General features: G+C 43.5%; 1 protein-coding gene across 1 annotated transcript in view; it reads left to right on the forward strand.

The window, feature by feature from the left end:
- LOC116219191 (NACHT, LRR and PYD domains-containing protein 3-like) overlaps positions 1 to 27,698 on the forward strand; it is a 37,695-nt gene extending 9,997 nt beyond the window's left edge. Inside the window, exons 7-12 of the mRNA XM_042703504.1 lie at positions 10,691 to 10,864; positions 11,758 to 11,766; positions 13,232 to 13,234; positions 14,846 to 14,867; positions 18,334 to 18,346; positions 27,163 to 27,698. Of these exons, the coding sequence (XP_042559438.1) occupies positions 10,691 to 10,864; positions 11,758 to 11,766; positions 13,232 to 13,234; positions 14,846 to 14,867; positions 18,334 to 18,346; positions 27,163 to 27,698 (757 nt within the window). The remainder of the gene's footprint in view (positions 1 to 10,690; positions 10,865 to 11,757; positions 11,767 to 13,231; positions 13,235 to 14,845; positions 14,868 to 18,333; positions 18,347 to 27,162) is intronic.
- The last annotated feature ends 177 nt before the right edge of the window (positions 27,699 to 27,875 follow it).

Genomic DNA, 27,875 nt, shown 5'->3' on the forward strand with positions numbered 1-27,875 from the left:
ATTTAAAATGCAGAATAGTATTTTGTCATTTGTATGTGATTGGCCTCAAAAATAAAATGGTTACGTAAACAAAATAGTATAGTGTTGAATATTTTCGCATACTATATTCTAATAATACTATCAGTATATTTTGAGAATGGAGGATGGGGGAGGAGGCGGGAGGAACCAGTACAGATCCACAGAGGTGCACTATTTAAAGGTATTGTGTGACTGGAACATAGAGATGTATTGCAATAGCGACATCTTCTGGCCACTTGTTGGGGCTGAAAAACCATTGAAGCTGACATTGTGCGTCTGAAGTAGCTTTTAAAATGGCATGAATGCAAATGTGGCCAGGCAAACAGCAACTGTATCCCAATAATGGAATGGAATAATTCTGCCCCGATATTTTCTCAAAAACGGTTTCATCGTGATATGAACATTATTGCTGTCAACAATACTTACGGCCTATATACAAGTTTTAATGGGTTCGCATTTAACCATGAGAACATACCCTCAGTTGCCAGTTGATCATGTACACTTAGTTAAAACGAATGCAGTCTAGTGCAACAGCCCTGCAATATATCCCCCTTCATGATTATTCTAATGTTAACTTCATGAGAGGTGCAGATTCAACTATGCAATCATTTTGAAGGATATACAGTGCTGCTTGAAAGTATGTGAACCCCTTGAGCAGTTTAGAGTTTTCTGTTGTTTTACCATGATTTTCCTATTTTTATCATGACCAGTTTTCCATGTATGAAATGTCAGGTTTATGTTTATCAATTGCATGTAATTGTTTAGAGGGAATTGTGTGAGTAGCCAAAAAAACTACATGAAACATGGAATTAGGGTATGTGCAAAACTAAGTGAACACCCAGCTGCATTGGTAAAGTCAAGTAGGTAACAGATTCGATGAAACACATTTGGGTGCCTAATTAGTCAATTAAGATTAAAAGAGAGAGGAAACCAACCAAACACTACTCTAGTGCTCAATATTGACAAAAATAATCATGATTATGATTTTTTTCCATAATCAAGCAAACCTACTATTTTGTCCAGCATGGAGAGAAGGGGAGAGTATAGGCGTTACCTCTATCATAAGATTGATAGAGGTGGGAGATTCTGGAGTTCAGCTTCTCTCTAAGGGACTGTCTAGTCACCACTGCAGACAGTGAGGTTGGTGTTGTCAGCGTGGAGACACCATCTAAGTTTGTTGCTCAGAGAATGGCCTACTTAACAGTAAGAAGGTGCTGCCATTTATACCAGTCAGTCATATGGTAGAATACAGGAGAGTGGTGACACTACCTCTTGGAGTAGGAGTTCAAACGCATTCAGGAGAACCTGAATCTTCACAAAAGCCATTTGAATGCTAATGAACATGGTGTCCATGTTTGAGACAGAGTGCAGAGGACACACACAGGAACATGAGTTAAGGATTAAGATGATACAAAATAATGTTGAGTTCATATGTGACACAGCAGGAAAACAGCAATATTCAGTTCCAACATATTTATGTCAGTTGAATAATTACTTTGGTTTTCAGGTTTTGTGACTGACGCATTCAATAATGGGCCACAATTCACTTAAAACACAAAATATGAATGCCAAATGTTTCATGACTCATTCTAATCTCATTTTGAATATAAATTAGTGTATATTTTAAAAGCTATGTATACAAATGTTCATGTACTTCATTGTTTAAAATAATTAACCCTCCTATTATGTTTGGGGTCAATTTGACCCCATTCAATGTTTAACGTCTCTAAATAAATGTTTGACATAATTTGTTTTGCTTCATATTTAATGACTTTTCCTAATTTAATGGGGACAACTGGGTAAACACAAAATTAACATGATGATATGTTTTCAATGTCCTGTACACATACTTTACGCATAGGTGTTGTTTGGGGTCAATTTGACCCCAGGCTGTTTTAATTGTATAAAATATATAAGAAATCACATTGTTACTTTTCTTGATAAAAGAAATAGTTTTATATTCCAAATGTTATAGATAACAACAATATGTACTTAGAAATAATATGAAGCCATAAAAACACCAGAAGGATATCTCTTTCCAATTTTAGGTCAATCAGTGAGATTTTATGGGGATCTGCATATTTCTCTATAGTCGCGTAACATGTATTCTGGATGTATAAAGGGAGTGGGTGGGGATATTGTTTTATTTTTAAGGGCTATTTAGGTAGTCAACAAACAAACCTAAAGTACCTGACACATAAACTTGGGTAAAAAAAAATTATTATAATAATTTTTTGGAGGTTTAAATTGCTGGGGTCAAATTGACCCCAAGCATAATAGATGTGGGTAAAATTTGAACATAATAGGAGGGTTAAGGCCGCTCTTACAGCTCCCTGAGTTGCCCTTTTGGTCCTGGTCCCCCTGTTGAGAACCACTATTTTAAAGGCACCAGAGCATTTCCTTTGGAAACATCAGTCCTAGTTAAAAGTGTCTCTGTAGTTCATTCATATTTTTAATTTGTATTGTTTTTGATACAAATCTATTTTTCAGTAATGACTGCCTGTACAATGAAGTAATTTAGGTACTGAAGAGATGTTATGCTGAAAAGGAGATTTTTTTCAATTTAACTTGGAGAATGAAGTAGTGTGTACTATTAGACTGGATATCTCGATCTCTATCTCCATTTTACACCTGTCCCTGACTAGTTTTTGGATCATATCAAATTGTACAACACTCTCTCTCTCTCTCTTTCTTTCTTTCTTTCTTTCTTTCTTTCTTTCTCTCTCTCTCTCTCTCTCTCTCTCTCTCTCTCTCTCTCTCTCTTAGGCTCTCTGATTGTCTGACCAATTGTTTAATTTAATTGTTCTTTACAGTAAACCTACAAATACTCCAATTCTGATTCTGATTCTACTAGACTATATTGTGTGACTGGAACATAGAAATGTATTGCAACAGCGACATCTTCTGGCCACTTGTTGGGGCTAAAGAACCTTTGAAGCTGACATTGTGTGTCTGAAGTAGCTTTTAAAATGGCATGAACTCAAATGCAGCGAGGCAAACAGCAAGAACACCTTATCCCAATAATGGAACATAACTCTCTCCTGATATTTTCTCATAGTAGGGCAGATAACAGCAATTTTTCACTGAAATTGTGCAAAATGTGATACAAGCACCAAATTTGGCATGGTGGTTCCCAAGGGTCTACTTAGAAAATCTGCCTGACGTGCCATTCAAAAATCCAAGATGGCGGCCATTTTTCAAGATGGACGCCAAATGCGTCTGCCAGAAATGGTTTTGCTCATAGAAATGCATGTACTTAATGGATTTGAATGATCTTTGTGTCGATTTCTATGTTTTCTTGCGTGCTGATTATAATTTTTCTACTTTCAAAAAACACAAGTGAATAACTTCACACTTTTTGGCTATTTAGATCAGTATTTTTCTGCATTTTCGCTTGCCTGATGAGTGTTTTGCTATTTTTTACTATGTGCATGATGGTCATTTCTAAATGTATAGAACAGTATTTATAATTAGTACATAGGGTGTAGGGTGTAGTAGTAGAGGTAGTACTTTTGTTTCATCAGTCAGCCACATCTTCTGGATGGACTCCTGGCACTGGTCCTCACTACTTACCTAACTCTCATCTATGGCTCCAAGAAGTTGCTAGTGCACGGCACGGCACGACACTGTGTGTGAGGGAGTATATCATGCTCCAGATGCAAAGTGCATGAAGTCAACAAACTAGACCTGATTGATCCATGAAGCCATTTTTTTAAAGGAGTGATTGTCGGCACTACCATGGCACACTGGTGACAATTACTGCTGTGAAACTCAGCATGGGGTTCAATGTCAGCTAAGGAGGAGTGCATCTCAAACTTAGTGTCCCAAATCTTGCTTAACCTACCCCACAGACCTGTTAAGCAAGCGCACCTGAATTGACAGGAGGTGCCAGCGCGGGAGAGCCGAGCCAAGGATAATGGGGTTTCAAAGTTATCTGGATGGTGTACAGATCGCACGGGACTTAAATGACATTGGATGAACGATCGGGCTAGGTGTAGGGCAGACTCGCATGAACCTAGTTGTATCCCATACAGGAAAGTGCTCATGATACAGGTTGGTAAAAGGATAAACCCTCGGCCCTGGTCATCAGAATGGCTTCAAATACCAAATGTGAGACATGGCAGACTAACTGGACCAAGTGTTGCCTCTGTCAAACAGAGAAGAGCGAATGCCTAACTTCTCCACTTGCAAATCCTGCCCGAAGGGTAGAGGATGGATACAGCCTCTTAGGGAGAAATATTCCTCTATTTCATGCAGTGAATGCGCTACCAATCAAGATGGACCCACGAAGGCTTGATGACGGCAGTGGGTTAGAGGCAACCCTGAGGAAAAATCAAGCACAGTACCATGCTAGTTGCAGGCTTCTGTTCAGCAACAGTAAGTTACAAAGGGCAGGAAAGAAAACGTCTCCTGCGATTGATGAGAACAGCAGCAGCGGCAGCAGCAAAATACCACGGAGAATGTCAGACCCCAAACGGATAGAATGTTTCATATGTGAAGAGGAGGGAGATCTGGATGACTTTAGACTATGACCATGAAACTGAACAACAGAGTCAACAAGTGTGCAAAGACTCTTAATGATGGAAAGCTGCTTGCCAAACTGAGTGCTGGAGATGTGGTGGCGCAGGAACTGAAGTACCACAGTGCATGCTTGTCTGGTCTCTACAACCGAGAACGAGCGCACCTGCGTGCTGAAGAGCTGAGGGAAGCAGAAAACTCTGAGGTAGGAAAGAGGGAAGCATATCCAATTGCCTTCTCTGAACTGGTAACATACATCATTGAGACAAAATCTGCAAGTGAGAGTTCAGGTCCATCAGTCTTCCGACTTGCCGACCTATGTGTGCTCTACAGGCAGAGGCTGGAGCAGCTTGGCATCGACAGTCCTGATGTTCATGCTACCCGACTGAAGGACCAGCTGCTTCAACACATCCCTGATCTACAAGCTGAACATCATGGACGTGATGTCCTACTGGCCTTTAAGAAGGATGTAGGGTCAATTCTTGCACAAGCAAGCAAATATGGAGAAGCCGTTCATCTTGCAAAGGCTGCTGGGATGATAAGACGTGAAATGCTTCAACACAAATCACAGTGGAATGGCACATTCCATGATGGCTGCCTAGAAGATGCTGTACCATCATCACTGCTCCAGTTTATTTGCATGATTGAGCATGGAGCAGACATCAAGTCACAACTCCAACATGGAGCCTCAAAATCTGACCTTGCTATGGCTCAGCTCTTACAGTACAATTGTTTTGCCAAATACAAGGCCGGATCTCACGTCCACAGACATTCCAAGGACCGGGAGACACCATTTGTTGTGTACATGGGCATGTCTGTGTTTGCAAAAACAAGGAAGAGGCAGCTCATAGAAATGCTTCATGACAATGGACTCAGCATCACCTATGATAGAGTCTTAGAAATCTCAGCCCAGCTTGGAGAAGCTGTTGTAGCGCAGTATGTGGATGATGGAGTTGTCTGTCCACCAGTGTTGAGGAAGCAGGTGTTCACAACGTCCGCGGTGGACAACATCGACCACAACCCAACAGCAACTACAGCTCAAACTTCCTTCCATGGTACCAGTATGTCTCTGTTCCAACATCCAAGCCCTGAACATCCTGGTGAGGCACGAGAGCCAGTGAAGCTCAGTGGAGATAACAGGGTGAAGAAAGTTCCTGAGCTTCCTGAAGCATTCACCAATGTTAAACCAGCGTACCTTACTAAGAACCCCAACCCTCCAGCTGTGCCAAGCCAATTATACCAGGCACTACACTCAATGCAGTCACACCTGAAGGAAGAGTACAGGTGGCTAGAGGAGGTGTCTGTCACTGAGAGTGTGGGTGATACTCTCAGTATCACATGGGCAGCCCACCATGCAGCACAGAAGAGGAGCCAGCCTTTTGAAGTGAGCATGACATCACTGTTGCCTTTGATACGAGACCAGGCTCACTAGGTTGCAACAATCAAACATGCCATGGGGAAGATTCGAGATACAGTGGCTTTCCTCAACCCAGGGCAGACCCCTGTCATAGCTGCTGACCAACCATTGTTTGCACTAGCAAAACAAATTCAGTGGCAGTGGCCTGAGTATGGAGAGGACCAATTTGTTATCATGTTTGGGGGACTTCACATAGAGAAGGCTGCTCTTGGTTCCCTGGGAAAACTACTGGAACAGAGTGGCTGGACCAGTGCTATTGCTGAAGCAGGGGTGGCCTCATCTGGTACAGCTAAGTATCACCAGGACAAGATTGGCCCACCAGATCACAGCATGCAGCCTGTATAAATTGAAGAAAGAAGCCTACCAATACTACTGCTCTGAGGAGACTGGCAGACCAACGCTCACCTTTGAAGACTGGTGTGATCAGCGGAGACCTCAGAGTCCACAATTCCAATTCTGGGATCTGGTTTTGGACATGGAGCTGGTCCTGCTCCTGTTAATACGCTCCTTCAGGGAAGGAAACTTTGACCTGTACCGTGAAGCACTCTCAGAACTGATCCCCTACTTCTTTGCGAATAACAATGTAAATTATGCTCGGTGGCTTCCAGTTCATTTCAGAGACATGATGTCTCTTGAGAAGCAGCATCAAGACGTAGCCAGGGAGTTTCACAAAGGAAACTTTGTTGTCCACAAGTCCAGAAGAGATTTCTCTGCCATGGCCATTGACCAAGCTCATGAACAGAACAATGCAGCCATCAAGGGTGATGGAGGAGCCATTGGACTAACAGAGGACCCAGGGGCACTTCGGAGATGGATAGTGGCTGGACCTGAAGTGAGCCATCTAGTATGTGCATATGAGGCTATTTCTGGTGTGAAAGACGCAACCATCAGCACCAAACACCATGCACAGACCTTAATTGCCCAGACATCTTTCCTTGAGAGGGTGGAGGCACTGTTCAGAGTGATAAAATAGATGGGCAACCCTTTCCAAGAAGAGTCTGCTGATTTGCTGGTGCTGGACACAAAGAACATTGCAGATCCAGCACTAGCTGAACTGGTTGGTAGTCATCATGAGAGAGGCAAGGAGAAGTTCCAGTCATTTATGGAGGCCTTGGAGAATGAAGAAGAATGCACATTCTATCAGCCAATCAAGAAGAACAAGGCTTCTTTCTTTAAGCACGAGCAGGCAGCCAGCAGCTCCAAGGAGAAAGTGCTTAAAGATGACTGTCATTTGTTCTCCCGGCTCTTCATCTCCTGCCAAAACAGACAGTGTGACTTGCAAGAATTCTTCAAGTACGAGAACCAGTCAGCACCTGCATCCCTCAGTGACAACGGCAGGCTTCGTATGTGCCAGAAGTCACAGCTAACTGAAATTCTTCAGGCACTGGTGACATTGCCTGACAGCGAACCAGAGGGTGACACCATCATCATTGATGGATCAGCGCTCATCAATTCCCTACCTCCACGCAGCCCAAAGACATTCAATGAATATGCAAAAGAAGACATCCTTCCAAAAGTGGAATCCTTTAGCACCAAATTCAAACGAGTCGATGTCATCTTTGATGTGTACAAGAAGTCTAGTCTGAAATCTGAAACCAGGTCAAAAAGAGGTCAGGGGATCAGAAGAAGAGTGACTGGAACCAGCAGGACCCCAACAAACTGGAGAAGCTTTCTGCGGGATGACAACAACAAAACTGAGCTCTTCCACTTTCTCGCAGAGAAAATATGTCAGGCTGGAACCACAAGTATGGTCATCGTGACAAAAGGAGAAGATGTCATCAGCAACAAAAACAAATCCTTAGATGCTGTGGCCCCATGCTGTCATGAAGAAGCTGATACCCGTATTTTTGTGCATGGAAGAGATGCAACTGCAGAGGGTAGCAAGTCACTTGTCATCAAAGCCAATGACACTGACGTGCTCGTCATAGCAGTGTCTAAGCTGCCATCCCTGCAGAGGCTTGGTCTTCAAAAAATGTGGATTGCCTTTGGGCAGGGAGCCAATGCTCGCTGGATACCAGTCCATGAAGTAGTTTCTGCAATAGGACCTGAGAAAGCCAGTGGGATCCTGTATTTCCATGCATTCACGGGCTGTGACGTGGTCTCATCTTTCCATGGGAAGGGAAAGAAATCTGCATGGCTGACTTGGGAAGTCTGTGATTAGGTTTCTGAAACCTTTACAAAACTCAGCAACTGTCCAACAGAGGTTTGTGAAGATGACCTGCAGAAGCTGGAGAACTTTGTTGTCGTCATGTATGACAGATCAAGTGCAGCCACCGGTGTTGACGAGGCAAGGCTGAATCTCTTTGCCCGTAAGCAGAGGTCCTATGATGCGATCCCACCAACCAGTGCAGCCCTCATGGAACACGCAAAACGCGCTGCTTACCAGGCTGGTATCATATGGGGTCAAGCAACAGTAACCAATCCAGAAGTCGTCAGTCCTGCCGACTGGGGATGGAATCGGAAGGGAGACATATGGCAGATCTGTTGGACAACGCTTCCACCTATTGCAGCCAGCTGTCAGGAACTGACCCAGTGTTCCTGCAAGAAAGGCTGCAACCGGAGATGCAAATGCTTTCGTTCAGGGCTCGCCTGCACTGCACTCTGCAGCTGTGTATGTCAGCTGTAGTGATACATATACAGTGCTGAACGTTGGTGCCAGTGTTTGGACCACTGTAATACTTTGCTTTGGAAGGACGATTTTGACAGTATTAAGGGTTTTTATTATTATTTTCGAATTTTGTTTCCGTCCGGAATAACATGATCCAAAATGCTAAGTACCTTAATGCAAAATGTGTATATTTAATGTTTATATTGTGTAAATAAAGTATTAGGAATATTATTTGATGTGTTATGTTGTTATTTTTTTATAAAGTGTTCATTTTCTACCATTTACAGTATTATAATGCTAGTGAAAGTAAAAGAATTAGATTCAGCATGCAAGAAAACATAGAAATCGACACCAAGATCGTTCAAATCCATCAAGTACATGCATATCTATTGGCAAAACCACTTTCGGCAGACGCATTCGGCGTCCATCTTGAAAAATGGCCGCCATATTGGATTTTTGATTGGCACGTCAGGCAGATTGGTAAAGTAGACCCTTGGGAACCACCATGCCAAATTTGGTGCTTGTATCACATTTTGCACAAATGTTCTATTATCTGCCCCACTATCAAAAGCAGTTTCATCGTGATATGAACATTATTACTGTCAACAATAATTATGGCCTATATAGATGTTTTTAAGGGTTTGCAATTAACCAAGTGAACATAAATTCAGTTGCCAGTTGATCATGTACACTTAGTGAAAACTAATGTAGTCTAGAGCAACAGTCCTCTAATAAATCACTGTTCATGATTATTATAATGTTCACTTCAAGATACCGATTCAACTATATGATAATTTTGAAGGATGTAGTTTGTGGTGTTGAATTAAACACAAAGGTGTTTCTTTTATTGAGCCTAACCTCACTGATTGAAATAGGGTGGTAATGATGGTGAGCCTGCAATGAAATATAATTCAACAGCACCTCAAACTGCAGCTTCCAAAATGAATACACAGAATCAACAACTCTCCAGTCTAGTTTAAACAAATACTGAATACTGTTACCTTCTTGAAGCCAAGATTTATAGCAGGACTGGTGCATTCGTTTTAGCGTTTTCCCACTGCAAACTGTAGACAGTGAGGTTGGTGTTGGGCAATTCTTATAGTCATGCATTTCCTGATTAGTTATCAGAACCATGACAGCATAACACTAGAACACAAACTGTTCATCACAAATGTTTGCACAAGTGAGCGTGGAGACACCCTCTAAGAGTGTTGCTCAGAGAATGGCTTACTTGACAGTAAGAAGGTGCTGGGATTTATACCAGTCAGTCAGATGGTAGAATACAGGGGAGTGGTGACACTACCTCTTGGGGAAGGAGTTCAAATGCATACAGGAGAACCTGAATCCTTACAAAAGCCAGTTGAATGCTGATGAACATGGTGTCCATGTTTGAGACAGAATGCAGAGAACACAAACAGGAACATGAGTTATGGATTAAGATGATACAAAATAATGTTGAGTTAATATGTGACACAGCAGGAAACAGCAATCTTCAGTTCCATCATATTTATGTCAGTTGAATAATTACTTTGGTTTTCAGGTTTTGTGACTGAAGCATTCAATAATTGGCCACAATTCACTTAAACACAAAATATGAATGCCAAATGTTTCATGACTCATTCTAATCTAATTTTGAATATAAATGAGTTTTATATATTTAAAAAGCTATGTATACAAATGTTCATGTATTTCACTTGATACATTAGGTTCATTGTTTTAAATAATTTCCTATTATCTCAAGGCCGCCCTTGAAGCTCCCTGAGGCCTCCCTGTTGAGAACCACTATTTAAAAGGCACCAGAGCATTTCCTTTGAAAACATCAGTCCTAGTTAAAAGTGGTTCTGTAATTCATATTTCAATCATGTGTTTTATTATTTTTGATACACATCTTTTTTTTCAGTAATGACCTCCTTTAAATGCATTGTAAAATGAAGTAATTTAGGTACTGAAGAGATATTATGCTGATAAGGAGATTGTTCAGTTTAACTGGGAGAATGAAGTAGTTGTACTATTTCACTTGATATCTGCATCTCTGTCTCCATTTTACACCTGTCCCTGAATTGTTTTTAGATTATATCACATTTTTACAAAAATCTGTCTCTCTCTCTCTCTCTCTCTCTCTCCCTTAGGCTCTCTGATTGTCTCATCTCAGAAAAGGGTTGTTTTTGTCTGGCTTCAGCTCTTTCTTCAAACCCCTCCCACCTAAAAGAGCTGGATCTGAGCTACAATCATCCCGGAGAATCAGGACTGGAGCTGTTATCTGATAGGCTGGAGGATCCTGTCTGTAAACTGGAGAAGCTTAAGTAAGCGTAGAAAGAAATCCCAATGTTGTACTTTTCTGCGTTTTCGTGTGAGATTAAATCAGTTTCTTCATACCTAGTGTAATGATGTATTTTCGAAGATGTATTTAAATAGCTACTTTATCAACTTAGATGTAGGTCACTACTTTGATACAGCATCCAATATTGCAAATATGAAGTGGCAGGCAGGTAAGTGGACTCCACAGGAATCCAGAAGTCCAAATAAATGATATGGTAGCAAAGGGATTAGTCAATGAATAGGCAGTTGGTAAAGGTAAAAACTAGTCCCAAATAGGCAAGAAATAGGCAAAATAGGCATAACGAACTATATTTACTCTACATCTTCCTGATTCCTTTGTTCCTTTGTCCTTGTTTCTCTGGTGTCAAAGGCCAAGGTCCATCTTAACCTGCCTGCCTTCCTTCACATAATTAAACTAAGAGCACCAGTGCAAAATACAGCAGCATTCAATACAATCAAATATTCACCATTGCTCCTATAACCATTCTAATTAGATTTATCAGATATAACATTCTTCTTACAGTAATACATATTTATCTTTCCTAAAATTATCATTTAGTTCATCTAATAACTATTAACTATTCAAATGAAAAGAAACCCGGCAGATCTTATCTGTTTTAGAAGAGTATATGTGTAACCATGTGTTTCTGTTACAGAACTGACCATGCTTCAGTAAGCAGAGCTCGACCACGTTTGCTGAGATGTAAGTCTTAATGGTTAATCCTCAAAACTATCCAGACTTGGACTACATCACATTACTAAATGTGTGTGAACATGACTTCAAACGACACTGACTAGTCATGAAAGACCTGAAAGACTGACCTGCAAACAGCCTGCATGGATGGGTGTGTGTGAACAATGTCTTGCCTTGACATAGTTTGGATCAGTCTGTCAACTGGCTTGATAATGCGGCCAAACCTAGATCTCACCCGTGTGGATAAACTGGGATTTTGAGACTGTGAGACAGAAGCTAAAGTGTCAATACTATGTGTGTCGGTAGCATTGTCTGTCTGTGTCACAACAGTCTGTCCATCAGTCTGTGTATGTGTGAGCATGTCTAAGTCACAACTATCTGACTGTCCATCTGTGTGTCTAACAACATCTGTACTAACGTCAGAATCAGTCACCTGCCTCGGGTCAGAGGTGACAGAATGGTCTGTGGAGCCTTCAGACATCTTTGGATTGTTCTGAGGGATAAGGGGGGCTGATTCTGTTCCTCCATTTCCAACTGACTCAACTTCAGAGGGTTTCGGGGAATGGAGATTGAACGACCCACTCGACAGTTCTTCCCTCGGCATCCACAGGCTCTTGACCAGTCTTCCTCTGCGTTCATTCAGATCCTGAGCTAGGAACCCGACCATCACGGTCTCCATCCATGCCATCCGGCAAGGAGTCTTGTCCATTAACTGAGGCAGAGTCGTCGCTTGACTTGGACACTTGAAGGGAAGGCAGGGATGAACCTGGGTCGGAGAACACACTTGTGTCGTCTACAGGCAGGAAATTCACCAACATCAAGAGGTTACGGTGGACCATTCTTTCCCGTCTAGTGACCGTATCCTGTATCTTGTAACTGTGTTTCAGTGTTCCTGCCCACCACGGTATACACAGTTGATTCCCAGCGATCTGCAACCTTTCTCTTTCCTCTTTCCCTCTTGTTGGCTACCAACACACGGTCACCAATATCGATGGCGGGCCCTTTTGCTCTCTTGTTGTAGAACTCAGTGTGGTGGTACTGTTCTTTTGTGATGTGTGCCTGGGCTATCAGCATGGCATGCTTTAGATCTTTTGTAAGGGACACCACATACTTGTCATAACTGACCACAGCTGAATCATTCAGGACAGTGCGGAAAAATACATCAACTGGTAGACAAGGAGTCCGTCCGAACATCAAAAAGAAAGGAGCATATCCTGAATGAACGTCAGTGTCTGAAGACGTCTTGGCCAGTTGGCTTTCGTGACAGAAGTCAGTGCATGGATCATGTTGCCTAAAATCCTGTTAAAGCGTTCCACGCTCCCATTGCCCATAGGGTGATAAGGGGTGGTGTGTGATTTCCTTATACCAGAGACTCTGAGCAGCTCACTGATCAGCTGACTCTCAAAGCTGGCCCCTTGGTCGCTATGGATACGCTCTGGGAACCCGTACACACAGAAGAACTTGTCCCAGAGAACTCTGGCCACCTGCTTGGCTGACTGGTCTTTGCAGGGGAATGCCTGGGCCATTCTTGTAAAATGGTCGGTCAACACCGGTACATCGACCGTCTTGTTGCTTGCATCTTCAGCCGACCCAAAATCAATGCAAACGAGCTGGAGTGGCCTGGTGGACGTGATGCTCTCCAGGGGCGCCCTGTCAGCGGGTTCGGCTGTCTTGCTGACAATGCAACGCTTGCAGCTGCGGACATAGTCCCTCACCTCTGTGTCGAGACTGAGCCAAAATAATCTCTACTTGGCCAGCCCGAGACTTCTGAATTGGCCCTGGTGACCAGCGTCGTCGTGGATACCCCTCAGGACAGCAGCTTTAAGTGACTCAGGAACCACGTATTGCTGACGTTAGTCAGGTCTCTTGAAACTCTGAAGAGTATTCCATTGCTCAAAACAAGCTTCTCCCAGTGCTTCAGGTATCTTAAAGCTGTGACCGATTCTCTAGCTCGTTCTCTCCTCGAGGGTCTACGACGTCTTTCTACATAATACAAGATAATACAAGGGCTCTGTCTTTGAGATGTTCATCACGTAGTTCCTTCTCTGTATAAGCAGGGAGTGAATCTTGACCTCCTGGGATCAGCTGTGGCACATGGTGCAGAGCAGCAACAGCGCGGGTTCTTGCCCCAGTCTTCCACTCATTGTGTGACTGCAGAACACCAATGGACTGAGTGTAGACCTGTAAAGCAGCGGGCACACTCTCAGACCCGTCTGGTTGTGGGTACCCATCACGGGCAGCAGAGCAGCGGAAGGTGTCCTGAACAGAGTCACTTGTCACACCCTGGACCTCAGAGAGAAGACTTCTGAAAGGCTCTTGAACAAGTCTGAGACTGACTCTCTGCTTCACAAAGGGCACACGGCTCAGAGCATCTGCAACTACATTATGTGGACCTGGAACGTACTTGATGTCGAAGTTGTAGCCGGCTAACTTGGCCACCCAGCGTTGCTCACAGCAATCCAACTTTGGCTTTGTCATGATGTGGGTCAACGGATTGTTGTCTGTCCACACCGTGAATGTATGGCCTTTCAACCAATGGCTGAACTTTTCGCAAATGGCCCATTTTAAGGCAAAAAATTCTAAACGGTGTGCTGGGTAATTTATCTGAGACTGAGAGAGTGACTTGATGGCAAATGCAATGGGCCTTGCCCTGGTTTCTCCCTCCCTGATCTGTGACAAAACGGCGCCAATGCCGTCAAGGGATGCATCGACAGACAACATGAAAGGACGGGTGAAGTCAGGGTGGGCCAAGACAACTGTGTCAGCCAGTTCCATCTCAGGGGTCCAGTCAGACGCACTTAACTTCCTGCTTTGCGATCTTTGTTTATGCTTCTGTTTATCTTTACTTTTACATTTCTGTCCTGACAACAGAGAGAAGAGTGGTTTGGCAATGGCAGAGTAGTTGGGCACAAAGTGTTGGCAATAATTGATCATTTCCAGGAAAGACCTTCATGATGCCCTCAATCTTACTAGGGTCAGTTGACACACCTGATTCATCAACTATGTGCCCAAGGAATTTCACAGACTTGCGCAGGGAAAAGCACATCTTGGGGGCTAGTTTCAAGTTCTGGTTGCGCAGTCTGCTAAACACCATCTCCAAGCGTTGCGGAGCAGTCTCCTCATCTGGAGCAAAGCCTAGCAGATCATCTAAGTAGCAAAGCACTCAGATAGTTTTGATCCCCAAAAATGCTAGTTATCATGCACATAAAACTTCCAGGGCTGTTGCACAGGCCTTGGGGCAAACGATTGTACTCGTACAAGCCTGTTGGAGTGGTGAAGGCAGAGTACTTTTTGTCATCTTCGTGCAACGGCATGTTGTAGAACCCAGAGGTCAAGTCCATTGTACTGAAAAGTGAGTTTCCTCCAAGCGCCGCTAAGCAGTCTGCCTGGTGAGGGAGAGGGTGAGCGTCTTTAAGAGTACGCTTGTTCAACCAGCGGAAATCTGTACAGACACGAAGATCCCCATTCTTTTTCCATACTAGAACTAATGGAGACGCATACTCACTGGTGGACTTCCTGATAATCTCTTTCTCCTCCATCTCACTCAGTACTTGGCGCAGCTTCTGATATTGACTGGGAGGCACACGTCTGAACGGTAGCCGGAACGGCCTGTTGTCTAAGAGGTGTATACAGTGGACGAACCCCTTTGCCTCTCCGCAATCCAGATGATGACGTGAGAAGATGTCACTATAGCGCACAACCAGTTCAGTCAGCTTGTCTTTACACTGTCCAGACACATCAGCGAAGCTTATGTCAACCTCACTCAGTCCAACTGACTTGAGCCTTTCTTCAGCAGAATATGATTTGTTCTCAGAGGGACTGTCCACTAGTAAACAACTGTTTAATGGGAGCTGATGGAACTGCAAAATATTGATATTCTGTTTTTGTAAAAGACGTGAACTTAGTGTAGCATTATTTTGTATCTGCAACTCATTTTGGATGTGTACTCTGTCTGTCTCACTGAGACCTGAACAAAAGGCATGTGAACCCCTCCCCCCTCCTTCCTGCTAAAACTCTTTGTACCCTGGTATCACCCCCCTCCCCCCATAGGTGAACCCCTCACCCCACTGTCTCACCTAAAGGGTGTGGTCATCCCCTCCCCTATTGTATTCTACCTGACTGAAATGTATAAATGCCAACACATTCTGCTATCAGGTAGGCCTTTCTCTAAGTACCAGCTGAGAGGGGGTCTCCACGCCGAAATAAACTCCAGAAACCTGACTTCAACTCTCCGGTCCCTTCTTCAACTTAAGCGTGCTCATTGAGATTCTGTCAGAGCTCTGCTGTGTGTGCGTCGTCCATGTCTTCGAGAGCAATGCAGGGGAAAACGTCAGCTAACTTAGCGTTGCATCTCACCAAGACCGGCTTGTCTGAGGTGTTAATGAGCTTTAATGGAATCCATCTGTCGCCCCACAACGACGTCACCATTCTTGCCACCAGAATCCCTCTCGGAGCTGAGCGGCATGAAGTGAGCTCTGTCATCACAGTACTACCAGGGGACACAGGAGTAGACTTGGGCAGCTTCCCCCACAACAGGTACTCACAACCAGGTTCAAGGCACACAGCTGAGTTGCTTCTGACAGTGCCTATCTTGTATGGAACCTCCTCACCTCTCCAGCGGTCCATACCAGCAAGCATAGAGAGGAACCGCTCAGACTCTGGATCGCAAGCAGGACAAGGGGCAGATACAGCTTTCCAGTCACATTCCTTATACTGGCAAAGAATATGCTTGATGACGTTGGTGCCCAATATCATCTCATCATGCTGGCCTTGGACAATGAGAGTGGGAACCGTGAGCTTGCAGCCATACACCTCCATCTGCAAATAGACAGCTGACTTAGGCATGACACGGCGACCACCACAGCCAATGAGGACGACATGTTGAACCGATAATGTGCTGCAATTACACCAGCTTCTCTAAGCTTCATTTCGTCAGTCTCACTGATAGTGCAAGCCATAGAGCCACTGTCTAGCATTGCATTCAAGGTCACTGTATCACCAATTGACACAGGTGTGTAGAAAAGACTGTCACTGCCACCAACTTTGTGTATGTTCTGAAAGACAACTTGAGTGTTATCACATGAAATCTTGTTTGTTGCATAGATGATCTCTGCATCTGAAATATCTTCACAGTGGGAGGACGAATTAAGACTCATACTTTCTCCCCTTGAGTATGAGTCAACTAGTTTCCCTTAAACTGAGAGGAAGACTTGGTGGGGCATACTGTCTTTGTGTGACCCGGGGCTAGACAGGCAAAACACAGCTTCTTTGACATGCAGTGGGTGACGGTGGAGTGCTTACTATCATTACAGTCATGACAGGCCTTCTCACGATTACCACTCTGGAATCTTCCTCCACGGGGAGCGATACCACGCTGCTCCACTCTGCCCATCATCTACTCTAACATCGACATCATGCGAGAGACAATCCTTTCCTCAGCCTCTTGAGTGTTCTGTAAGATAGCTGGCATAGAGGAGTTAGAGGGAGGGCCTGGTGTCTGAGGTGAGGCATGGCTCTGACTCAGGGCGGTGATGGAGGGGGAACTGTGTGTGGCTCTCTGGGCTAGTAGCTGTGGTAGAGTTAAGGGCGGGGCACTGAGTGTGACACTACACTGGCTGGCTATGGTGGCAGTATGGCTCTTTAACTCTCCACGGGCTCTGCAGGAGGCTCTCAACTCCCTTTGATAATCATCAATTCTCAACTGTATGTCACGTGCACTCCACTCATGAATAGGCTTACTCTTGAAGTTAGAGGAAAGCTCAGGGTCGGGGCAATGCTTGACAAACATGCAAGCTATCTCCTCATCTGAGCTATCCATCTGCCTACCTTGTCTACGGAGGCCTTCGTCGGCAAGGTCAGCTGCTCTGTTTACCCTCAACCAGTAGTCAACTGGGCTCTCGCTAGGTCGAGGCAGGGTGGAGTCAAAATCTGCTAATGGAAGACATGACGTCGCATCACTAAAATACTGAAGGAGAATATCAAAAATACGGGTGGGGTTCAGAGTCACATCAAGAGTTTTGTCGCTACGTAGGGCAACCTTCACAACATCTCTTGCTTTTCCCATCAGCTTCCCCATTATCTCTTCAGCCTGCTCTGCCACAGGGCACTTTTGCTTCCTGAGATAAGCCATGTCAGTCATGTCAATCCAATCCTGGACAGGGTATATGTCAGAACCGTCACCCCTGAATAACTTAGGCTCTTTGTCTGATTGTACATGCACGGTAACGTGTGAGTCTGTCTGTCTAACAGTGCTGGAGTCACTGCCTGTATGTGCGGGTGATGTGTTGAGAGGTGCGCCACTCTGGTGTACACTGTCTACATTAACTACACCAGCAGACAACAACCTGGCTACAATGGACTCGCCAACCTGAGCACCCAACTGTCCCATCATCAGTGTTGTGCACGTTCACACCTCTCATGAACTAGTTCAAAGTTCAGTTCATACAAGTAAACATGAATCGTTCACGTTCATAGTTTGTGACGGACCGAGCCTCGGTTGCCGTCAAAAATGTGGGTTTGGCCCAAAAGCTCAGAGACAGAGTGAGGGTTCAAATATAAAGTTTTAATGGGGTTCAAAATACCCAGGAGAACTGCTAAGCCTCTCAAATGAACAGAGGACAAAAAGCAGCAGTCTGCATGAAGATCACCTGCTCAGCCTCTAAATGGGGTAGAGGACACCATGCAGCAGTACTAATCTCTCTTACAATACCTGCTATGCCTCTAAATGATGTAGAGGACAAAAATCAGCAGTAACATAAGGGTCCACATAAATGCACATACCTGACAAGACTTGACTCCTCAAGACAGAACAATGAACATATATACACCTGGCGGCCAGCACCATTTTCACACACGGGAGTAGACACAAACACTAAACAATACACAATGACAAGACAGACCCCGAGACAAACATAGCATTTCTTCACAATCATAAAACAAAGAGATAGCTATGTAATAAAATAATGTTCGAAAGGTTTGTAAAACCAACCACTTTATCCAGGTGGCCTGGCCCAGACCATTTTCCGTGTCCCCTCTGCCAGTCTTAGCAATTAGCGGTGTCCATGAGGTGGATCCAATTGTAATCAGTGGTATGAGTGTTTGTGTGTGCGTGTGTGTGCAAACCATGTCTGTTTGGGTGCGCTAGTGGGTGCAAATATGGGGCAAGAGTGTGCAGTTAATGTGCGGTCGCACCACGACCGTCACATAGTTCACCATTTCAATTCTGAACTAGTTCATAGTTCAGTTCATTTTCATTTTTTTTTTTTAATTATTGCTAATTTGCACGGAAAAGTGAGATTTTTACTGTCGGAAACTTTATCAGACAGTGTGTAAAAATCCCGCACATAATAATAAGGTGGATCGGATGTAGGCCTACTCGCTGAGTCTGCGTCTCTGTTTTCGCTTTCACTTCTCATTTTTATTTTGACACCGACAGCTGTTGCCTTGGAATACGTTGCTTGTTTGGTATACATGTGTGTGCGATGATTCATGGGTAATGTAGGGTGAAGTCGAGTTAGTTGGTTTAGGTATCGCAGAAATGATACGGGTACTGTTATAGAGGGCCTTCGGGAAATGTGTAATCACTGAGGGTCAACCGATTAGAATGGAAAAGAATGGAGACTTGGATATTCAGTTTGATTCTTCACTCTTTGTATTGCATTAACAACAATGAATGGGATAAATTGTAGGTGTGTGTGTGTGTGTGTGTGTGTGTGTGTGTGTGTGTGTGAGAGAAAGTAAAGTACAAACAGAAAATATACATTAATACACAGCCCTGTAGTAGCCTACCATTTCAATAATTAATTATACAGGGAACTAAAGGTAATAATTTAACCTCTTCAGCAATGACATGCTACTGGCTTAATCTCAGATCAACAAGGGCAACAAAAGTTAGCATAGGTAAACCCTGTAACACTCGTATTTGTACATTAGCAGTTTATGCTAAGCGAGTTCACGAACAGTGCATCATGCTAGATTAATTAAGTGACAGTGCTCGTAACAATTATGAGAAAGCTAAACTATAACAAACACATAATGACAAGGTAGGCTACAAAGTCAAACTCACATGTACATGGACACACACAACTTCAACAAAGTGCAACGTTCAATTATGTGAAAATATGCCCGAAGTTAACTGCTACTCCATCTAAATATGCCGTGAAGCGATATCAAAACATTGCATCGTGAGAAGTGGAGTCACATGACCAACGCAATTACCAAATGTGGTCATTTACCGAAACATGGTCTGTCTGGGCAATTTAACAAACAATTACTATGGCCAACGACAGGTACTGAGCAACGACATGGTACAAGCATTCGATTTAGACAGCGTCTTTCCTCAGTAGAAGGAAAACATTCCGTAATGTTTTAGCTAGACCTCAGATAATATGAACGTGTTCACCTTTCAAATTCATTATTTGTCATGAAGTTGCGTTTAGTTCATCGTTCTCATAAAAATGACCGTGTTCAATGAACGCGTTCTTTTGAACGCGTTCATGCACAACACTGCCCATCATACCTGTGAAATGGTCAATAGCGGCGGCATCAACGCTGCTGTTGGGTGTGGATGTGAGAGGACCCTCCCCCATGAACTGGCCAACAGGAGTACAACCTGGGTTTTGACTTAACCCTGTACCCCTACCGCTGTCAGCTAATGACTGGGAATTACCTGCCCCCCCACTGAACAACCCACGTCCCACAGCACCACTATCAAAACCTTGCCAGGCACCCAACATACCTCTCCCTTTTGGTAGAACTGGACTAGCAAAATTATCTCCCACATCACTGTAAACTCGTTTCTCAGCCATAATTGCAAGTATCTGCGTTGTGTATTTATTAAAATATGATGATTTTGTATATTTAGCTTATCCCTATCTCATTTAATGTCTTGGGTTTAAATAGACCATAACATATTCTTAGTAAATATCTATGTCTGAATACTTAATTGTTTTGTAAATAATTTTTCTTGTTGTGGGACCACACTTTGCACCAATTCGGTAGAATGGCCCATATACAACAACACAATAATCACACAAAAGCAAACCAGTGCATGAACAATTAAAACAACAATGCACACATAACACACACATTTTGGCATTGGAGCAACATACCTGTTATATAAACAAACAACGGTTGACATACGCAGCATATGCACAAGTCAAATAAAATACAAAATACGTCAGGTTCAGTATGGCTATTTATATTCTATTACTATTATTATTTTTATTATTTATATTCTATTATTATTATACTATTCTATTAATATTTAGCTAGCTAACGGAACGTGAGCAGTGGGAAGTTCCTAGCGAACTAGCTAGCTAATCACAGTGTGTACAATGAACCTCGTGTTCAAGTAAAATAATACAATCAAACTTTCTGCCCATTGTCAAACTTGCTTTACAAACCAACACAATACATACTTATTATAGAAAATACACGTTATGTCAAAGTTCTTGACATTCACTGCATCTAGCTATCTAAAAATTGTGATGGTCAAATTGCATTATGGACCTACCACTGACAGGCATATCTCTTCTGTCTGATTATGGCAACGGCACATGAATATATCTTGCAGACCTGCAGTACATCACATCCCCAAAGGTGGCTCCAAAACACCAACACTATTAAAACGCGCTTATTTATGGCGAAACTCACACTCTATTTACATTTAATCTATTTACATTTATAACTCTGTTACATTTGCTATATTCTATTGTCGCCATATAATAATACATTTACCTATATTTTGTATTCTTTATTTATTACAAATAGCACATACACTAATAAGTACAGACAAGCATTATTAAGCATTAATTTGTGTACTGAGTTCTATGTACTGAGAGTCTTTTTAATACTCAGTTGAAAAGATACGATGACATATACGATGACAATGTGACACAGCTTCATCATTCGTTACCAACACATATCTCATATTTTAACTTCTCTCTTCTCTGAATAAGAATGATTTAAATGATCATATGCTGACACTTCTATATATACATGGACTGGGGGAAATGCAAGGCTGATTCAAATGTCATGAGAAACCACCACTTTCAAGAGTGCCTTCCCATCAGAACAGGGAGAGAAATATTGCTTGTTATGAAGTTTATACTTTTCTTATATAATGAATACATACAGTATGTTTTGTGTTTGACAAGACTTCCAGTGCAAGAGCTCATGTCTAAAACTAAGTCTTCAACCCCTGCCCTTGCTGATGTTTTAACACTCTTCTCACTGTCTACCCCTTGTGTGTGTATATGTGTGGTGTGGTGTGTTTGGAATGTCTAGCAGTGTGTGTGTGTATTGGCATACAGTATTTGGAATGTAGTGTGTCTGTGTATTGTTGTGCTGGGTTAGGAATGTGTAGGTGAGTGTGTGTGTGTGTGTGTCTGATTTAGTGTATCGTGTAAGGAATTTGTCATTGCGTGTGTGTGTGTGTTGGGGTGCTGTGTTTGGAATCTGCAGTGGTAGATTGTGTGTATTTGCATCCTGTGTTTGGAATCTGTAGTGGTGTGAGTGAGTGTGTGCTTGTTTGTGTTTGCATATTGGTATGCTGTGTTTGGAATGTAGTGTGTTTGTGTGTTTTGTGTGTGAGTGTGTACTTGTGCGTGTGTGTGGGTTTGTGTGTTGTTGTGTTGTTGTGTGTGTGTGTGTGTGTGTGTATTGGTGTGCTTTGTTTGGAATGTAGTCAGTGTATGTGTGTGTGTTGGTGTATTTTGTTTGGAATCAGTAGTAGTCTGTGTGTGTGGTTGTGTGTGTGTGTGTGTGTGTGTGTGTGTGTGTGTGTGTGTGATTGTGTGTATTGGTGTAATGTGTTTAGAGTGGGTAGTGGTGTGTTTGTGTTTGTGTGTTATGCTTCGAATATGTAGTTGTATTTTGTTTGTGTTTGTATTAGTGCTGTCAGTTTAACGCGTTATTAACGGCATTAACGCAAACCCATTTTAACGGCGTAAATTTTTTTTTACATTTAGTTTAGTTTACATTTCAGAGCAGCAAAACCAACATTTTTGTCAGAAAAAACATAAAACGCCTAGTGTTTTTTTTATGTTTCAGTGTAGAACTGGGTTTTGAATGTCATAGGAAACTAACATTTACATTTCCTGATGCAACAACATCTTGACAGTGTGTGTAAAAAATTTGAAGCAGATAGACAAAAGTTTACAAGTGTTACACATCAGTTTCCATATGGTACCTTTAGACGTCTCCAAGTGTCTCATAACCTCTCCAACCTCACCAAATACAAAATCCAGTACCTGTCACTGTACATCAAGAATTCATACTTTTTTCTTGCCTTCTGTACTACAGCAAACCATTCTGAATTAATTTCAGTGTAATATATTGTAATTTATTGTGACAACACATATGATGGTCTATAGCCTCTCCAAAATATACCCAAAAACCTATCCAGATCCATATAAAAGTACATAATGTATGTTTTGTGGTTTTGTACTCAAAAGTACATCATGTATGTTTTGTGGTTTTGTGGAGGTGTGTGGTGGGGTGTGGAGGTGGTGTGGAGGTGGTGTAGTGGTGTGTGGAGGTGTGTAGTGGGGTGTGGAGGTGTGTGGTGGGGTGTGGAGGTGGTGTAGGGGTGTGTAATGGTGTGTGGAGGTGTGTGGAGGTGGTGTAGTGGTGTGTGGAGGTGGTGTAGTGGGGTGTGGAGGTGGTGTAGTGGTGTGTGGTGGGGTGTGGAGGTGGTGTAGTGGTGTGTGGAGGTGTGTAGTGGTGTGTGGAGGTGGTGTAGTGGTGTGTGGAGGCGTGTGGAGGTGGTGTAGTGGGGTGTGGAGGTGGTGTAGTGGTGTGTGGAGGCGTGTGGAGGTGGTGTAGTGGGGTGTGGAGGTGGTGTAGTGGGGTGTGGAGGTGGTGTGTGGAGGTGGTGTGTGGAGGTGTGTAGTGGTGTAGTGGGGTGTGGAGGCGTGTGGAGGTGGTGTAGTGGTGTGTGGAGGTGTGTGGTGGGGTGTGGAGGTGGTGTGGAGGTGGTGTAGTGGTGTGTGGAGGTGGTGTAGTGGTGTGTGGAGGTGTGTAGTGGAGGTGGTGTAGTGGGGTGTGGAGGCGTGTGGAGGTGTTGTAGTGGGGTGTGGAGGCGTGTGGAGGTGGTGTAGTGGTGTGTGAAGGTGTGTAGTGGTGTGTGGGAGGTGGTGTAGTGGTGTGTGGAGGTGGTGTAGTGGTGTGTGGAGGTGGTGTAGTGGTGTGTGGAGGTGTGTGGTGGTGTGTGGAGGTGTGTGGTGGGGTGTGGAGGTGGTGTGGAGGTGTGTGGAGGTGGTGTAGTGGGGTGTGGAGGTGTGTGGAGGCGTGTGGAGGTGGTGTAGTGGTGTGTGGAGGCGTGTGGAGGCGTGTGGAGGTGGTGTAGTGGTGTGTGGAGGCGTGTGGAGGTGGTGTAGTGGTGTGTGGAGGTGGTGTAGTGGGGTGTGGAGGTGGTGTAGTGGTGTGTGGAGGTGGTGTAGTGGGGTGTGGAGGTGGTGTAGTGGTGTGTGGAGGTGGGGTGTGGAGGTGTGTGGAGGTGTGTGGTGGGGTGTGGAGGTGGTGTAGTGGTGTGTGGAGGCGGTGTAGTGGTGTGTGGAGGCGTGTGGAGGTGGTGTAGTGGTGTGTGGAGGCGTGTGGAGGTGGTGTGTGGAGGTGGTGTAGTGGGGTGTGGAGGTGGTGTAGTGGTGTGTGGAGGTGTGTGATGGGGTGTGGAGGTGGTGTGGTGTGGTGGTGGTGTGTGGAGGTGGTGTGGTGTGGTGGTGGTGTGTGGAGGTGTGTGGAGGTGGTGGTGTGTGGTGGAGGTGGTGTGTGGAGGTGTGTGATGGGGTGTGGTGGTGTGTGGAGGTGGTGTGTGGAGGTGGTGTAGTGTGGAGGTGGTGTAGTGTGGAGGTGGTGTAGTGGGGTGTGGTGGTGTGTGGAGGTGGTGTAGTGGGGTGTGGTGGTGTAGTGGGGTGTGGGTGTGGAGGGATAAGATGAGATGAGTTCTGTTCTGATGAGATGAGATCTGTTCAGATGAGATGAAATGAGTGGGGAGCGGACAGATGCATCTCCTGCAGGGACATCTCTCTGGAAAAAATAAATCAATTGGCAAATGTTACACAAACAACTCAGCAATCCAGCAAAAAAAATAAAGACATTGTAAAATAACCAAACACAATATGCAACTAAAAACAAGAAAGATGCAGACATAGAGAGTACACAACAGGAGATATATAACATGCCATACATACCAAAATGTAAGCTAATAGTATTATGCGTGTGTGAACGAATACATGCAGATATAGTTTACATCAGGAGGACACAACACAGCAAATATAGCATGTAGCTAACGTTAGCGAACTTGCTAGCAGGCTTGCTAATTTGCCAGACAAATACATAGGCAAGCCAATAATTTGGAAACGTACAAAAATGCATACCAATGGTATTATGCGTGTGTGAAACCATACATACAGATATGTATTTACATAGTTTACATTACGAGCACACAACACAGCAAAAACACCATGTAGCTAACTTTAGCGAGCATGCTAGCAGGCTGGCTAATTTGCCAGACAAATACATAGGCAAGCCAATATTGTGAAAACATACCAAAGTGCATACTAATAGTATTATGCGTGTCTGAAAACATAAATGCAGATATAGATACTTACATGTCATGTCTAGGACACAATCCAGCTGTTCCAATTGTGTCCATGGCCGAATTCCACGTGTTGTGTTGAATGCGCAAAGCCTGTGCTTGGAATGACTCCTCTGGCGCATGGAAAGAGCACCAGAGAACCTTCGGTTACGCGTGGACCAATCACACCGTAATATTATTCAAAGACAGGCAATGGGCATACCATTGTAAACATGAGAATGAGTACTATTGGATAGAATAGGTGTCAATCAGTTAATAGTAACTGGATTGGAGAAACAGGCATTTTGAATGCGGTCATCTGTTACAGGAAGTGGTTGGTTTGTGGGCACTAGACATGAAAATTACGGTAGAACAAGGAATAAAATGTACTGTGGCCAATAAAAACTGCACAGTTTCGTAGAAGAGATATATGGCTTTGATTATTCAGGTATGTTTAAAAAATATATATATTTGTCATGGCCACGAGGAGCTCGAGAAGATTGAGATCATATGATATGGGAAATGGAGGCATGTTTTGTGCTGTGATGTGAGTACATAAATAAACCACAATATTATCCTCAGTTAAACTATTCAGGGTCATCATTTAGTTGTTTGGATAGATAACGATTTTTTCATGGCAGAAAACAAGACATTTTGGCAAAGACAGCATGTTTAAATGGACGATTAGTTTGAGTAGGCGTCAGGGGGTGGGGCACAGCAGGGGGCACACCACGTTTTTCTTTGTGTCGTTTTCTAATGAACTGTTGAACTCAGGCATTTGATATTACGTGTGCTTGTGGCAGTATTAGTGTTTTTCAGATAAAAGTCTGTTTATGGTAAAATGTTTTTTATTTTTGTGGCTACATGCACGTAATTAAGATGTTATCAGCCCGGTTGCAACCCGTGCTCCCGCTAGGGGGCGTATCTGAACTAACAAGTTAACTTTCGGTTTGAGTGAATGGTGAGTGCGATACAGCGAAATGGATGATAAAAAGCTTCTGAATGGAAAGTTTACTTTTAAAAGTTGTGTTGTGCACAAGAAGCGAGCTTCACTGTTGTCTGAAAATGTCAACAGGCAGCTGGCTGAAAGCAAAGAAGTAGTAGGCTTACCTTTTATTGGTAACCTAACTGTTACGGTTCATTGTTTCTGAAATAAGAGGCCTGACTGCTATGTTCCCAGCAAACTTGAAAAAAAGAAAATATTAAGCCATGGTTTAACTGCACTATAGGCCTAAGAGTCCTTGTTTACCTGAAATGTGCACTTTATAATTTTATTTTGTACCGCCCTGTTTGGCAATGTTGGTTTTCAATAAAATAAAACATTTGCATAAAGCAAGCCAATCCACTTTTCCATGTTGATAAGGGCATTAAAATAAAAATAAAAAGACGGAAAAAATAAATAAACGAAGAGACATTTAGAATAGATAAAAATTTGCGATTAATCGCGATTAATTTGGAGTTAACTATGACATAAATGCGATTAATCGCGATTAAATATTTTAATCGTTTGACAGCACAAGTTTGTATGTGTGTGTGTGTGTGTATTTGTGTGCTTTGTTTTGAATATGTAGTGGTGTGTGTGTGTATGTGTTTGTGTGTGTATTGGTGTACTGTGTGATTTTGTGTATTGGTGTGCTGTGTTTGGAATGTGTTATAGTGATTTTGTGTGTGTGTGTCTGTGTTTGTGTGTGTGTGTTTATTGGTGTGCTCTGTTTGGAATGTGAAGTAGTGTGTGTGAGTGTGTGTGTGTGTGTGTGTGTGTGTGTGTGTGTGTGTGTGTGTGTGTGTGTGTGTGTGTGTGTGTGTGTGTGTGTGTGTGTTTGTATGTACTGGTGAGACCTAAATATGTAGGTGTGTGTTCTGTTTGGAATATGAAGTTGTGTGTATGTGCATTGGTGTGCTGTGTCTGGAATGTGAAATAGAGAGAGTGTGGATTAGTCGGCAGCAGCTGTCACTCCCCATATTCTGATGATGTTGTTCTCTCCTCTCTCCTCTCCTCTTGTCTGCAGATGCCTGTGAGCTCACACTGAACCCAAACACAGCAGACACACGTCTCTCTCTCTCTGAGGGGAACAGAAAGGTGACACGTGTGAGAAAGGAGCAGCTGTATCCTGACCACCCAGAGAGATTTGACGGGTGGGATCAGGTGTTGTGTAGAGAGGGTCTGTCTAGACGCTGCTACTGGGAGGCTGAGTGGAGTGGGGGTGCGGCTACTGTAGGAGTGGCGTATAAAAGCCTCCAGAGGAAAGGAGAGAGTAATGACAGTGCACTGGGATATAATGACAAGTCATGGAGTCTGTTCTGCTCCTCTGGCAATTACTCTGCTTGGCATATTTTTAAACACACTTTCATACCTGTCCCCTCCTCCCGCTCCAGAAGAGTAGGAGTGTACCTGGACTGGCCGGCTGGCACTCTGTGCTTCTACAGCGTCTCCTCTGACACACTTACCCACCTGCACACGTTCCACTCCACATTCACTGAGCCCCTCTATCCTGGGTTTTGGGTTTATTCTGACTCCTCAGTGTCCCTGTGCCAGATCACATGACCTCCCCATGCTGCAGGAACATAGGAGTCTTCCACTCCTATTCATACACATGATGTAATTCTGTGATACTGTGATGCTGTGGAAATAGTGATATGTGTACTCTGTTTATACACCACTGCTTTGATGATACTATGCAAATGGTGATGTAACATTTTTGTATATGTTGTGCATTTCTGA

This window comes from Clupea harengus, chromosome 24 (assembly GCF_900700415.2).
Source record: "Clupea harengus chromosome 24, Ch_v2.0.2, whole genome shotgun sequence".
Classification (NCBI taxonomy): domain Eukaryota; kingdom Metazoa; phylum Chordata; class Actinopteri; order Clupeiformes; family Clupeidae; genus Clupea; species Clupea harengus.